General features: G+C 36.7%; 1 protein-coding gene across 1 annotated transcript in view; it reads right to left on the reverse strand.

The window, feature by feature from the left end:
* LOC106516987 (SH3 and cysteine-rich domain-containing protein 2) overlaps nucleotides 1-14,731 on the reverse strand; it is a 25,284-nt gene that overhangs the window by 4,777 nt on the left and 5,776 nt on the right. The window contains exons 2-6 of the mRNA XM_014007632.1: nucleotides 5,483-5,843; nucleotides 5,117-5,211; nucleotides 1,288-1,372; nucleotides 1,040-1,152; nucleotides 885-948 (exon numbers count right to left, since the gene is read on the reverse strand). Coding sequence (XP_013863086.1) covers nucleotides 885-948; nucleotides 1,040-1,152; nucleotides 1,288-1,372; nucleotides 5,117-5,211; nucleotides 5,483-5,843 — 718 coding nt within the window. The remainder of the gene's footprint in view (nucleotides 1-884; nucleotides 949-1,039; nucleotides 1,153-1,287; nucleotides 1,373-5,116; nucleotides 5,212-5,482; nucleotides 5,844-14,731) is intronic.

The raw sequence follows: 14,731 nt of genomic DNA on the forward strand, positions 1-14,731 counted from the left end.
ACACACACACACACACACACACACACACACACATACACACAAACGCACATAAACACGCACACATCTTTAAATTGTGCAGAATATTACGTTAGTGCAGGTCTTTAGCTTTGCCTTAGCCAAGAATGCATAAATAAATGTAAACTTGCAAGTAGTTAAAACTAATTTAAAATGAGCACAACTGCAGTCAAATACTGAAGCAAAATTGGAGATAAAAACTAAAAACAGCAAAACAACACCTAAAAGCTAACAGCAAGTTTGCACAATAGCTAAAAGGTAAAAAGAGCATAACAGTATTTTGTCACTATGACAAGTAAAACAGTAGCTACAAGCTTGTTCTAGTGAAACAGTAGCTAAAACTATCATTTGCAGAACAATAGCCAAAAGCTAAAATGAGCAAAACAAGCTAAAAGCTAAGACCAGCAACAAACTATAGTTCAAGTTCAAGTTTGCTCAATAGCTAAAAGGTAAAAAGAACAAAACAGTACCTAATCACTATGACAAGTAAAACAGTAGCTAAAAGCTTGCATTAGCAAAACAGTAACTAAAGCTATTATCCCATCCCCAAAACAACAGCTAAAATCTAAAATTTGCAGAACAGTTTAAAAATGATCAAAGCACAATTTAAATGAAAAAATTGAAACCATTTTGCTTAAGAAGATTTCAAAAAGAACAAAGATTTTCAAGAACTGAAKGTGTTCCTCATTATTGTAAATAAAAATGCTAATTTTTAAAAGTATAAAAGTTACAAAAACAGAATATAATGTCAAATGAACTTAACTTCTGATATAGCAATTATTAATACTTATTATTACTTAATAATTATTCTAGAAATCTGCCAAAGAAAAACAAGATTTATACTCATAAAGGTAAATAATCAGGCTTACTTCCTGGAATCTGTTCCTCTTCTGCGATAGGCTGGTTTTCTAGTTTGTCTTGCAGTTTTTCTGCCTTGAATAAAGATGTTAAATTCAATGAGATTTTATGATCATGTCAGTTTGAACTGCAGTGCATGACTGGGGGTGGGCTTTGTTTTTGATACCTCATGACAGGGGGATTCAGAGATGCTTCCGAAGCTGGAGCGGCTCATCTGAGCCAGTGACGTCCCGTAGCGCAGCGCCTGGTACACGGGGTCAACGATGACATTTTCTGTCTCTGAGGGCAAACAATATGATTGAAAATGTGTCACTTTAAAGTTGAAGCAGAGCTGTGGCATCATGAACTGAGAGCTTCAGGTGCAGGGATCAGTTCTGACACTGACTGCTCGCTGCTGTGTTGGATCAAACTCACCCTGAGCAGCAGGAGCTTCTCTCACTGCACCCAGTGGATCAATGGTCAGCAGAGGAGAGCTGAAGTTTTTCTTAAAAGCTCCTGCCTGATGGATCGGATGAGACGCAGGAAGAAAATGCGAATGTTACTTGAGGAGGTAGAGAGATAAAAATAGACACTGTACGAGTAACACAATACCTCTGTGGCTGTGTTTAGGAACAGCAGGTCTACATGAAACCTGAGCAATTAAAAACGCGTCAAGATCCAAAAGAGCTAAAGGCTCTTTATGTGAAGCGAAGCTCCTAGAGAGGAAGTATTTAAATTTAAATTGAATTATCGTGCCGTTTCGAACACTTTGTTGTACAGGATTAAGCATTTGTCAGATTGTCTAATTATTATGCTTCAATGAAGCTAATTAATTTGTTCAGAACCACCATTAGTATCACTTCATTTGGTTGCACAGACACGTCTTTCACAATAAAAGCTTAGAAAAGAAGAAGGTTTCTTTTCAATTGAAATTTATTGGAAAAAGTTAGTTATTAAGAGCAAAAAGTCACAAGTTTGTAGTAACTTCAACAGTGACTTGCATATATATGATATAATGTATATATCTATACAGTATAAAAAACTAAATGGCACCACATTTGTTGGAGACACACWCCTGCTCCAACTATTTTATTCTTTCCTGACAATAAAAGCAGATAACTGCTGTGCCAATTTTCCATCTGAGCTTTTTGGTTTAAGGACAGTAGGAACTGGAAAAGCACTCAAGATGAATGAAAAAGCTTTTGTGACGCATCACCCCCCACCATCCTAACCTTTTGAAACTAAACATTAACCTGACAACAGTCCACCTCTAATCACCTGATGAATACAAGCAAACAGTGTGGGCACTTAAGAGCCAAAATGAATCCCTTTTAAGTGCTTTTCTATCTTGATATACTGTACGAAGGTTACGTAACCAAATTTAATTTATCACTGAATTAATGCATTTGTTCCGCAGTTATACACTGGTTTTAATAAGAATTTATCAGGGAGATTGTTTCTAAATAAAAAGTAGGACTGAATTGTTTTTACGTCTCCTTGATCCACATAGATCCTCACTGATGATCAGCCAGTGCAGAACGGATCAGTATGTCTTTGATATCTTTTTTTTTTTTTTAGCAGGAGCAATATGTTTAGCTTCAGTTAGATAAAAGACCTGTTTTTGAGGCTGTCCTGAATGTGCTTTTTTCTGCAAAAAACAAAAGTTTCTAATATTAGATACTCAGCTTTATTTGTCATTATCTTCTCCTGTCTATTAATACATAAAAGTTATGATATAAATAAAGTTAGGTGACATGCTGGAAAAAAGTGTCTCTTTTTATAAAGATGTTGATCTTTTTCATCCTAGTATGRAAAATGAGCAAGTGTGTGCAGGAAATAAAGAAATGTTTCTTTATTTCAAGACTAAAACAAGCTTATTAATGTTGAAACACACTTAAAGGAGAAACCATGTCTTTTCCTTGAGGACATAAAATTCATAGTTTGCTGTTTTGAGTTGCTCGCTTTCAAACTGAGTCAGCTTCAAAATAAAAATATTACCAGGAAAAGAAAAAAAAAAACCAAACTAAACTAAAAGTTCTGAATTGTCAAGGACATGCTGTTTTATTCAGAATGGCCTAAATTGCATCTTTTGGGTCCCATTTTCTGCCCATGCAGAGGTTGTAAATGAGGCCCCTGGCGTCCTTGATGCTTTTTCTGAATAATGCATTCATCGTCCTTGTTTTAATGTTTTTGTCACAAAGGGCTGCGCAGGAAGCACCATTTACAAACCCATTCAAAAACAAATTGAACAGACTCCGTCCTGGGGAGAAATAGATCATTCCTCCGACATCACTGATCTACGCTCTTCTTTCCCACTGAGAATCCAAACATCATGAATGACAGAATATCAAAAACTGTACGGCCTCACTGGATTTCTGATCTCTAATACAGCAGAAACTCACACAAACAGGGGCATAAAATGAATGCGTGTGTGGGCATGTTTTTGCTACATCATGGGGACCATTTTCCAGAAAAAGACATCCACGTGAGGACCAATGCCCGGTCCCCACGTGTCGGTTTAGGACCAAGGTGTGACTTGAGTTTAGGTTAGTTTTAGGGTCAGGAAGGTACCTGTGAGGTTAGCCGTAGGGTTTGTGGTCAGGGTTAGGCTGTAGAAATGTAATGAAAGTCAATGGAATGTCCCCAATTAGATAGCTGTGCAAACTTGTGGGTGTGTGAATGCGTGTGTGTGTGAAGCTTTCCTGTACTGGCAATTACTTTGTGCAGAGCTCAGCACACCCAGCTCCTATATAATGTGTCTTTAGGTTTAATCAGCATTGATTACCAAATAATTGTCAGGAGTCCAAAGTCCTTTAAACCTGCTTTATTCTGGACATTTTCTGAAGTAATTGGTTATAAATATATTAGTGCACTTTGCAAATGGGTGGGGAAACAAGCCAAGTGAAGCCATTAATAGTTTAGCAACATTTGCTTCCCCATATTTGTGTTTGTTTTGATGGATTATATTAAACTGTTAATAAAAATCTATAATGATAAAGACAAGGGTTTCTTCTTCTTAATGCTTAAAACAGATTTTGAAACGCTTGTAAAAGAAAAATGCCGAGTAGAGTCCTCCACTGTTTTGTATTACTGACTACATATACTGAACAGTGTTAGTGCTCATAATTTTACGATTAATTACACTAAGTTAGTCTGTTCCTTCAGGACTCTTTTCTCAGCTTCGTGTAACAAAAAGTCTCTGTCTCGCYGCAAGTCCTCCCAAGAGCACGGTTGACATTTCTATTGTAAAACCAAACCATTCTCGACATTTTAACAATAAACTTGTTTTTACACTTCATTAAATTTAATGATATGATAATAAAATAAAATAATAATATTTGAAATTAATCTGTTTTTGCTCAGAAGTGTTATTTGAGGTTGTGTCAGTGCAGATCTAACACTGTTCAAATTCCTTCCAGTTTCAGAAAAATGCCTAATCCATGCCTTGATGAGCACGCAGTGACGGAAAAGGACACTGCCGACAACTTGGCGAGAGCCTGCCGAGTCACATCCTCGAGGGATTTTGTCCGCCTCAAACACAGTGAATTTCACACTGAATTAGGCAGACCAGCTGGTACAGAGAGATATTGATTTTCCTACTGAGTTTAAAGGGGAAGGAAGGAAACGGAGCACCCAGACAAGAAAGCGGACGAGACGGGAGCATCGCGTGAGAAGAGACGAAGGAAATAATGGCAAAATAAATAAATTCATTAACGTCAGCTTTTTCCCCCTCTGTTATGGGATTTATGGCAGGGAGATTGTTTTACACTTCCTGTTTTTGTGGCATGTCCATGTTCCAATTTTAACCTGTACATTTTTTTCTGCCTGCTCATTTAAAAAGGGTTTCATCATCTTTCAGCATGCCAGAGGTTTTCAGGCTAGGCACACTACCAGGACTAAATGCTCCGCCAAATGACTCAAAGACACTCGCAGCCTGCAGATACCGTTTCATTCTGCTGACACAGTGCATTCTGAAATGGTTTCATTCCTCAGAGGAACATCCGTGTTCCCAGTACAATTCAGAAACAATTACACCGAGTATAGAAATGTAATTAATTATGTGCCCTTTCCTTTTTTTGATAAGCTGAGAAGCAGCATCTGGGGCACACTGAAGTTAATATTATTAATGAGTACAAAACCAACCTGACCAGTTCTATGCTTTATACTAATCTTTAGTAACGTGACATTGTTTCTTTTCAATGCAAAAATACCTTGAGCATATCTTTAAAACTGAATATGCAGGTGGTGTCACTGAAACTCCTACCTTGCCATTGCAGGTCTGCTGAGAGAGCTCTGAGGAGCACCAAAGGTGGGTTGCCAGTTTACAGGATTTACAACGCAGACCCTGTTTGGAGTTCCCTGCATTGACACACAAATAAATAAATAAATAAATAAATAAATAAATAAATAAATAAATAAATAAATCCAAAAACACAAACAAAAACAAAAAAAAAACAAGATTGTTAAGCCAAAAAGTACTGGTAAGAATCAATACAAAGTAGTGATAAAGATTGTAGAAAGTTATGCTGACTGCTTTTTATGCAACCAGTTCATTTTTCATTTCTTTTTAACACCTGAAACACTTTTATCTCCTCTAAAAGATGGAAGGTGTGGTTAACGTTTGGCCTACCTTGGATCATAAGTTTGCATCGCTGGCAGCTCGCAGGCCTCCGGAAGACATGTTCCTGAAAACAGTGGGTCCTGACCGGCTGGGTCTGAGACTTTGGTTGGGTCTTTAAGGTCCTGGACAGTGAAGGACTGACGGTGGGGGAGTGCGACGACAACGACGGGTTGGAACTCATGGATGGAGAAATGGACGGAGAGCGCTCGTAGCCCAGGGGGCTTTCAGAGAAGGGGGGAGGAGAAGGTGGGGGTGGGGGTGCGCTGATAAAGGCTGGTCGAGTTTCACCATTGCTGCGCTGGAAAAAGTTCTCCACACTCTTGCTGCGTATGACCGACTTGAGGGACAGGGAGCGCTTCAGCCTCTGCAGCTAGAGAAAAGACGTGAAAATGTTTAGGAAACACTTTAGAGGAAATAATGATGTAGAATCACACAAATTTCATGAAGGGTTGATTTGAGAACACCATAATCTGCATAGTTAGGAGCATCATCAGAGTGAATAGCGTCAAAAGGAATATTCTTGAAAAACAATAATTTTTAAGGTTTGACTAAAATACCTATTATTTCATCATTTCAACTCATTTTCCTATTCTACAACTCTGACATGAAAGTCAGTGGCCAATTTATGTATCTATTGTTTGACTATGGCTTTAAATACACTGTAAAAATGAAATGTTGGATTTACTTAACCATGTTATGTTACCTGGTTCCACTTAACTGAGTTGAGTAAATTCAAAGCAATATACCTGTTTTTTAGCCAAAGAACATGAGTATGTTGCTTTGAGTTTACTCAACTCAGTTAAGTGGAACCAGGTAACATAACATGGTAAAGTAAATCCAACATTTCATTTTTAGAGTGTACTACGTGTGTGGATAGACCACCAGAAATGACATTTGTAGGACAGATAAGCGTCAGACTCGASGGGGCATGCTGTGTTTGATAAAATGGGTGTTTAAAAAGTTACTTAGCTGTGTCCTTTGACTGTCCTCACCCTCCCTGGCTAACTTCTGTCTTTAGCTCTCTGCCCCTTTTCCTTAGACTGCAAATTCGCAGCCCCTTGTGAGTCCACACGAGTCAATACCCCTTAAAATTCATGTAGAATTAGTGTTATTGAGCGCGCTGCACCTTTGCACTGGATGCAGTCGGTGATGAACAGCAATCACTCTGCTTATCGTCTCCTCCATTTGCCGCATGTTCACCACCAATGACTCTCGACCATTATAAAAAGGAGCTGATAATAAACAATTACTGGGACTTAAGGGTCCAGTATTTGGAGATAATAACTGCAGTGGACTCACACATCTAGTGACTACCCTGGGGATGGAAAACAAGGATGAAACAGGTTCCTGACACATTTTGCACAGAACTCATTAAAGATCCGAGGGCACCACTTTCAGAAAACTGAGTCTTGTCACAGAGTTTTAAAGACTTTAATGATTTCTCAATGCATATTTTGTGAAATGTATGAATAGGTGAGACTTTTTTGTGAGACATAAAAGACAAGCAACTTCATGTAGCCTTTGCTTTGACTCAAATTAATCTGGGGACTTCATCACCATGATGTTAATTGCATTTCTGAGCTTTAAAATCCACCGCATTTCCCTTCTGCGCTCACTTCACAGAGAGCAATCAATAGCATTGACTGATTGTTTCTGTTCTTTAAGCAACAGATTCAAAGATGCCAATTAAGTTGAGCGATGAAAACAGTCCTCTCTCTTGACCCATTAGTGAGTTCGTCTCATAAATGTTTTCATCGGGGAGCTGAGTTCATGCTTTCCTTAATGGCCTTTTCTTGGCTCAGCCGAAGGCCCAATCAGTAATGGATGTTTCTCTCTATTAGATTTTTAACTTGCCTGACTTTGTTAATCTTCTCTGTAGTGACAGCATGCCTTTGCTTCAGTTCAAAGAGAAAAGGGAACAACTCCTTCAAGAACAAACTAGGTAAAACTCGTCTGAAAATCAATGGCTAAATACATCTATCCTTGAGCTTTTAACAAGATTAAAAAAAGAGAAAATGGGGTTTAAGGCGTATCGGACTTTAAAAAAATATAAATCCTCATTCAAAGCAGATTATGTAAATAGCTCTAAAGTCCAACCATACCTTTAAGATTATGTGTTAGGGCAAAATTAATTTACAAAAATATGACATCCTCCTTTTTCAAATCTGCACTATCGACGGTTAAGTCCAGCAGTTTGTTATTTTGTAATTGCAGATTTTATCTTCATTTTGTAAAGGTTCTGTGGTTGATGTTTGTGTAAGCAAATAGTGCCACAGACTTCAACTCAGATCGACTTGTGGTGCACTTTAATTATAACCAGTTCTTTCTTTCAGATGTTTTGTTTTTCACAAAATTACATGCAAGAGAAAGCGCAACTGATTCTGTAGAAAATTAAAATAATTGCCTTAAAATAAAATCGTGGTTCTGAAATAAAACATAGTAGCTTTAAAAAGAGTTTTAACAGTTTCCTCTTTTGTTTTCATGACTATGTTTGATTTGAATTTTCAATATTAAAAAGCTCTTTCCAGTTTTTAGTTGTCTGGTCTAACATCATGTGCAGCAATGCCAAACCATGTTTTGCTCTTTGAGCTAAATTGGATCATATCTCTGGAGCTAGGTTGCAAAGTTATGTAAAAGTGTTTCTAAAGGAGTGGAGATTGCTACAGCAGCATACTAATCAGATATGTGAAGTGTTCTTAAATATCCCAGTGCTTTATTTGGGAAACTTTAGTGCAAAAACACAACATTTCTGACTTAATAATCACATTAAGGTTTCATATTAGTTCGACCTCAATTGTTCTGTCCTCTACCAAAATGTACAATGTGGTTAAATCGACATCTGCATGTTTATGAGAGTCTGCACAGTGCGTACTTACATATAACCTTGGCACTCCTTACATCATTAGGAAACAAAGGAAAAAACTGAACACATCATAAAATTATGGCAAATGAACTACACAAGTGCAGGCTCACAGACAAGCAGCAGCTGCATGAAACTGTAAGATTCAATAACTGAAAACATACAGAAGCTGCTACAGCAGAAACAAAATGTGTGTATTTAACAGCCAATAAATTGTTGGGGAATTGTCTAAACTTAAGGGAATAAATTTGCCATATGAAACAGGTCAAGTAGACTGCAGACTGTTTTCAATATACATGTAAATAATATACACCATATATTCTGTAATTTTCCAACAGAAAAAATGTTGTTTTCCCTCTCTACTATTACCACTACACAGGGAATGTTGATTGTCTTTGTTGTATCATGTAAATATTTCAGAATAACAACTGATATAGACCTAACCTTTAAGTCCCACATTTACAATCTACAGAGGAAATTGGAATTCTTCTTTCATCATAAGTCTTGTTTCTCATTTCATGCTCACGAGCAAATGGCTTTGGCCGCCACTTTCTTGACTCTTCTTGCCTCCTATAGATAATGTGAATGCCTCTGTCAGTTCTTTATGCCTGTTTGACACTGTGAACCACAGAGCATTGAGATTCATCACAGGCAGTAAACCTCTCACTCATTGTACTTTATATCCTCTGGTTAAATGATCATCGTTACACACCTGTAGACGTTTACAGTGATACACGTTTATTTTCAAATCTATTCTCTACCTGGTTCCATCATACTTGTATAGTTACATGACTTGTAAAGAGCACCATCATAACCTTCGTTCTCAGGCTTTCATCACCGACAGCAGTCCACAGAGCTGGGTAAGAAAAGGTTCACCTGCTCTGGTCCGTCCAGCTGGAACACACTACAGCTGGATCAGAAGCTGTCCAGTCTTGTTACTCATACATTTAAACTTTAGTTGAGTAATTATTTTTCAGCCTACTTTTTACTTCTACTCCTTACATTTTTTAAAAAAAGGAAAGACGTAGAAAGTTGTTACTTTTATTTCATTTTTGCTTGTTTTCATTCCAGCTTGTTATTGTAAAAAAATAAATACTATCCATATAAATTGTGCCTCCTAGATAGAGTGAATATAATTGTGGTTGAATGAGAAGTATAAATGGATACCGTATTAACTTTGTACACAACAAATCATGTTACACTCCAGCAGGACATAATCATTCAAATAAAAGGACTGTACATAAGAAGTATTTGTATTTCATGAATTATATTATTGCATTTGGCTGCAGCCCTCAGATAGATTTTCATTTTGGAGAAAAGGTTTGGGCCCCGTTGATATATGTATATAAACTGAAACAGCTAGACCAGTGCATCCTAAATTTAACATAAAGTAATTATTTTAATACAACAGTCATTTCTTGGGGGAGGTCATCTCCCAATAAATGTCATTACAGAAAATCTAACTGCACATTTTAAATCAATAGTTTTACTTTTAATACTTAAGTTAAAAAAATCAGATACTTTAAGACTTTTACTCACGTAGGATTCCTAAAGAAGACTTTAACTTTTGCCAGAGTAATTTTTTGACAATATACTTGTACTATTACTCAAGTATTACTTTGTGGTACTTTATACAACACTGTTTACGATATCATAATATTAAATCTATAACAATTTAATGTGGTTTTGAAGGAAAGTTTATTCTGTTTAACAATTTTTAAAATTTAAATTCTTGTTTTTATGTAGAGTTTTAAGCTATTTTTATTTAAGCTTCCAAGGTGCCAATTATGGAACTCTCTGTGCATTGTTGCCCAAATCAAATTCTGGAAGTGGTCATTCAGCTAGATCTATTACAAAAGGACAACTGACATTACTAACTTTTAAAAACTGTCACAGCCAGAGATCTTTCTTCTATGTTTATACTAAAGCATGGAATGACAGTCCTCAAAACATGAAGGCCATTTTAAAACTGCAGCCCTTTAAGATCTTGTCTGCCATCTGCTGGACACTTTTTGTTGTGCTCATATTTAGACGTCCTATTTTGCAAATGCTGCCTTCCTGAAATTTGGTATGCTTGTTTGTCTTTGTGTCTATGGTGTATAATGATGTGATTGTGATGCTGTATTTCTGAGTGTTTTATGTGCTGCAGAACAGGAACCTGCTGTAAAACAGCAATTATGCTGAGTCAGGCTTGATTTTTAGTAATCTTTTCCTGTTGAATCAATAAATCAAATCAAATCGAGCTATTTCAGATTTTTGATTAAAAATAGCACATTTGTCCATTGTGATCCCTAGGCACAGTATGTCCAACTTTAGGTCAGTTGGACCAGTTCCAGAGATACGACCCCAAAGTTTTCAGATTTTTGGCAAAATTGGCTGTGTCTAATTTTACTCTCTTTTATCTCAAGACCTACAGGGTTCATTTTAACACAATTGGTGTCATTGGAAAGTCAGTTTGACAAGAATTCCAAATCTGCCTATCTTTTTGATATAAGCTCATTATGGTCCATTGTTTGATCTTTGCTACGACCTTGAAATTAACCTTGTGGATCACACGACCTTTCTTGAGTTGAAATCCCTCACTTGTCATCTAAAACATATTAAAGTTTCGAAACATTCTCAGAGTGACCTGACCTTTCATGGAATTTACACCATTTGTTATCTAAACCAGAGGTCTTCAATGGAAGGGTCTCATCTGTAGTGGGTTTGTGAAGGTACTACAGGACGGGTTGTCAAATGTTTGGGTACTTTTTTATTTATTCTCAAAGATGTTGCAACTTGATAAATAGACGTACAGTATAAAATAATGTTTTTCTGTCAGAAATGCACACATTCAGTGAGCACACTAGCTGAATTCTGCTTCACAGCATGACCCTCCATGCATTCTGTACACAAAGAGAACGAACCCGCCTCTCTCTATCCATGGACTGGTCATGCAGGTCAGGTTCACATTAATTTGCTGACATTATCAGCAAATTAATGTGTGCACCTATCAGTGCTGTAGTTTTTGCAATAACTGTACAACACTGCAGCTCCTAATGATAACAGACAACCATTAATATCAGTGTGCATGCACACAAACACAGGTTTGTTTTTCTACCCCACGTCATTGACTTCCATTCATTTTCTGGTCWTTTTCTGGTCATTTTGTAGCCTAACCCTGACCATTTACCCTAAAACTAACCTCACAGGTACCTACCTGACCCTAAAACTAATCTAAACTTGATTCACACCTTTGTCCTAAACGGAACCCCCACCCAAAATTAGCATCCCTACCCGTGCATCAGTCCCCACAAGGTTGCTTTTTTCTGGAAAATGGTTCCCACGATGTAGCAAAAACATGCCTACACATACTCACATATATCAACTTAGCACAAAATGTATGGAAATTTATGTTTGGTAGATTATTTTGTTGTTGGAACAATGCTTTATGGCAATAAATCTTATACCGTTGGGATARTATGTGAATTTGACTTTTAAATGGTGCCACATTTGTAAGGAACATGCATTTGCAGGATGAGCAGTAGAGCTGAGTATGTGGGTTGCACAAATAAAACATTCTGCCAGATCCTCTCTTTCAAACAGCTTGCTACTGAAACTACTTTTGAGCTTCTGGTACCCCTAGGTGCTGCCTAGGTGTCTGGTATGAGATCTATTGTCAAATTGTTACAAAAAATCTTCCAATTATATATTTATGTATTTCATTTTGGGGATCCCAGACTTAAAAATGCTGAAGACCCTTGCTTTATTGCATTTATTATGTCTCTCGTAGGTGTTGAAAAGTCTGAATAAAAAACTGGAGGCCCTCTACATTGAACTATTGACAGCAATTAGCTCATTACAGATTAAGTAGAGTTGTGTACTAGAACACACTACAAGATACAAAAAAAGCTAAAGCATCTGGAGAGTCGTTGAACACAAAGAAAATATGTAAAGCACAAAGAGGTGGCAGGGAAAGTGTGGAGTCGAAGAGAAGAACTGTAAATAGCACAGCACTATCAGCCTGTGTCAGCCTTGTTTATAGATGCTTGGTGAACGCTTCCATAAATACGTCCTTGTGGGAAATGCTTGGATAAATTAATAATTAAGACGAAACGTGTGGCTGTTCACATCCAATTTACTCTAAAAATATATATAAACAACAAACAAGCTGGAAGTCTTGCTGCTGTTACTGAAAAAGAGGCTAAAGCTTTCATGTTTTGGAGTCTTCTACAAATTGAAATGTAATGCTGCAAACACAAAAATCATTGACCCAATGAGTAAACAAGCAATAATTTTTAGGACATCTGAACACAAAATCCTAACAAGAAAACAAGAYTGGTGCAAGAAAGAAAAAAAGAAAAAAAAACTGTTCAAGTAATCACAATGTGACTGGTTCAGCATATTTATTTTTTACTTTTTTTTTCATCATATGAGGGTTCAACTTGACACAGCTCTTCCCTCATTTTCCACAAAACACACCAAACCTCATGGATGGGATTCAATATTTATCATCACAGCTTGTATGAAGTGTCATGGTGTGACAAGAAACACAACATACCTGTGTGTTCGTAACAGAATCATTCATTAAAATGAAGAAATGCATGTGGAGAGCATGACACATTGAAGCTGTTACTGCAACAATTTTTTTTCAACAAGAAGCTTTGTATTTGTTTTGGAAGTAGTTATAATTGAATAAAGGGCATCCAGTCTGTTAAATTCACACTCACAGATGATGAACACAAACATGCATTCGTTAGTTACGGACAAAAAATTATCAGCTGTAAACTGTGCTGAGCTTTCAAATGACTTTATCAAACAAGAAAACAGATTTTGTTTCTGATGTTTTGCAGACTATGTTGTTCAAACCCACAGGTTATGATTCTCTCAGACCAATCAGTGGTCAGCAATGATTAACCTATAATCAACCTATAATAGCAGCGTAGCATACCTCAGCTGAAGTAGTACCAAGAAAGTATCAGCCATGTGGCACTAAATCATGTCTTGAGTGTGTGTGCAGGTAGGCACGGTTAACCAATGTTAATTTCTGAAAATAGAATAGTCCTGCTAGAATTTCATGATGTCGCTGATTGCTTCTTGTTTCAAAATATTCATACTTCACATAAAAAAGATTTGACATGGACAGTAGGAAAATCACAGATAGTAAAACAATTGTTTCATTCCACTTCTGCCGTTCTTTAGCCTGATTGTTCTGGGAAATGTGCACGTGTAAATTCATGCTTGTTTTCCTATTTCAAGTTGAAAATAGTATTTGTTTGTTTTTTTATCACGATGACCTGAACTTTTGAAATAACAAAGAGCCTATTAGGTAGAATTCTAGGTTCAGCTTGTTATATAAAGGTCAGCAAAATCACCCTTGAATGCAAACTTGTTACAGAATGTTGTGCTGCAAATGCTTTAAAATAAATTGACAGTTTACGTGTTACTTTTTCTATGATTTATGAAGTCTTTGAAACAACTGTTGTACTTATACAATTCTCTCTTTTCTCATTTGCAGCTGTTTTATCTCTGGCTTAAATTGCATCGGAAAAGGGTCTCAAACTTTTGAATAGTAGTTGATATGATGATGTGAGTGATTTTTACGAAGTGTAAAACTTTATGAAGCTACATTTTTGACAGCCTGTACACGTTTTCCTATTTTCAGTTGCCTGTTTTCACCTGAAAAGAATATGCATGAATAAAAACTTTATTAGCTGTTGGGACAAATAAAATTACCTCACCAATAAAACAAAATAAAATAAAACAATACACAATTGTGCATCACTCTTTGACTAGAAATGGGCACCAGTCCCCCACGACCCTGAACTTGGTAATTCAAGTACAAAAAACAGAATAATTAAAGATGAAGTCATGATGAAAAGTAAAACAGAAAGATATAATGTTCATTTGAGTTTTATGAATATGACTCGTTTGACTTTTTTGCATTACTAAGCAATATAAAGCTTAATGCACAACCCATAACTGATTAAAATGTGATTAAACTTCACAACAATATTTTTTGGGGGAGCCTTTCATATTCCAGATGTTAAAAGCCACATTGAAAAAAAAAGCCACATTGGCATTATACTTTGGTACTTTGATACTTTTTTGATCCCATGAAGGGAAATTACAGTTCGGAACAACCCRTTCAAGAGACGTTGACAAACAACAGACTTGGAGAACTGGTGCCCCGGGTCCAGCAGCCATTAGAGGCACTACCCTTAAAAGAAAAAAACTGGTTATGGTAAAAGCCACTATCTTAAATGAAAAATAAACCACTGTAAATTCTCTCATTCTCCCCTTCTTGTTACCTTCACACCTCTGAGTGTGGCTCCCAAATGCCAATCTGCTGTTTGATGGGCTTTTTCTTGTGTGTGTGTGTGTGTGTGTGTGTGTGTGTGTGTGTGTGTGTGTGTGTG

This window comes from Austrofundulus limnaeus, unplaced genomic scaffold (genome assembly GCF_001266775.1).
Source record: "Austrofundulus limnaeus strain Quisiro unplaced genomic scaffold, Austrofundulus_limnaeus-1.0 Scaffold43, whole genome shotgun sequence".
NCBI lineage: Eukaryota > Metazoa > Chordata > Actinopteri > Cyprinodontiformes > Rivulidae > Austrofundulus > Austrofundulus limnaeus.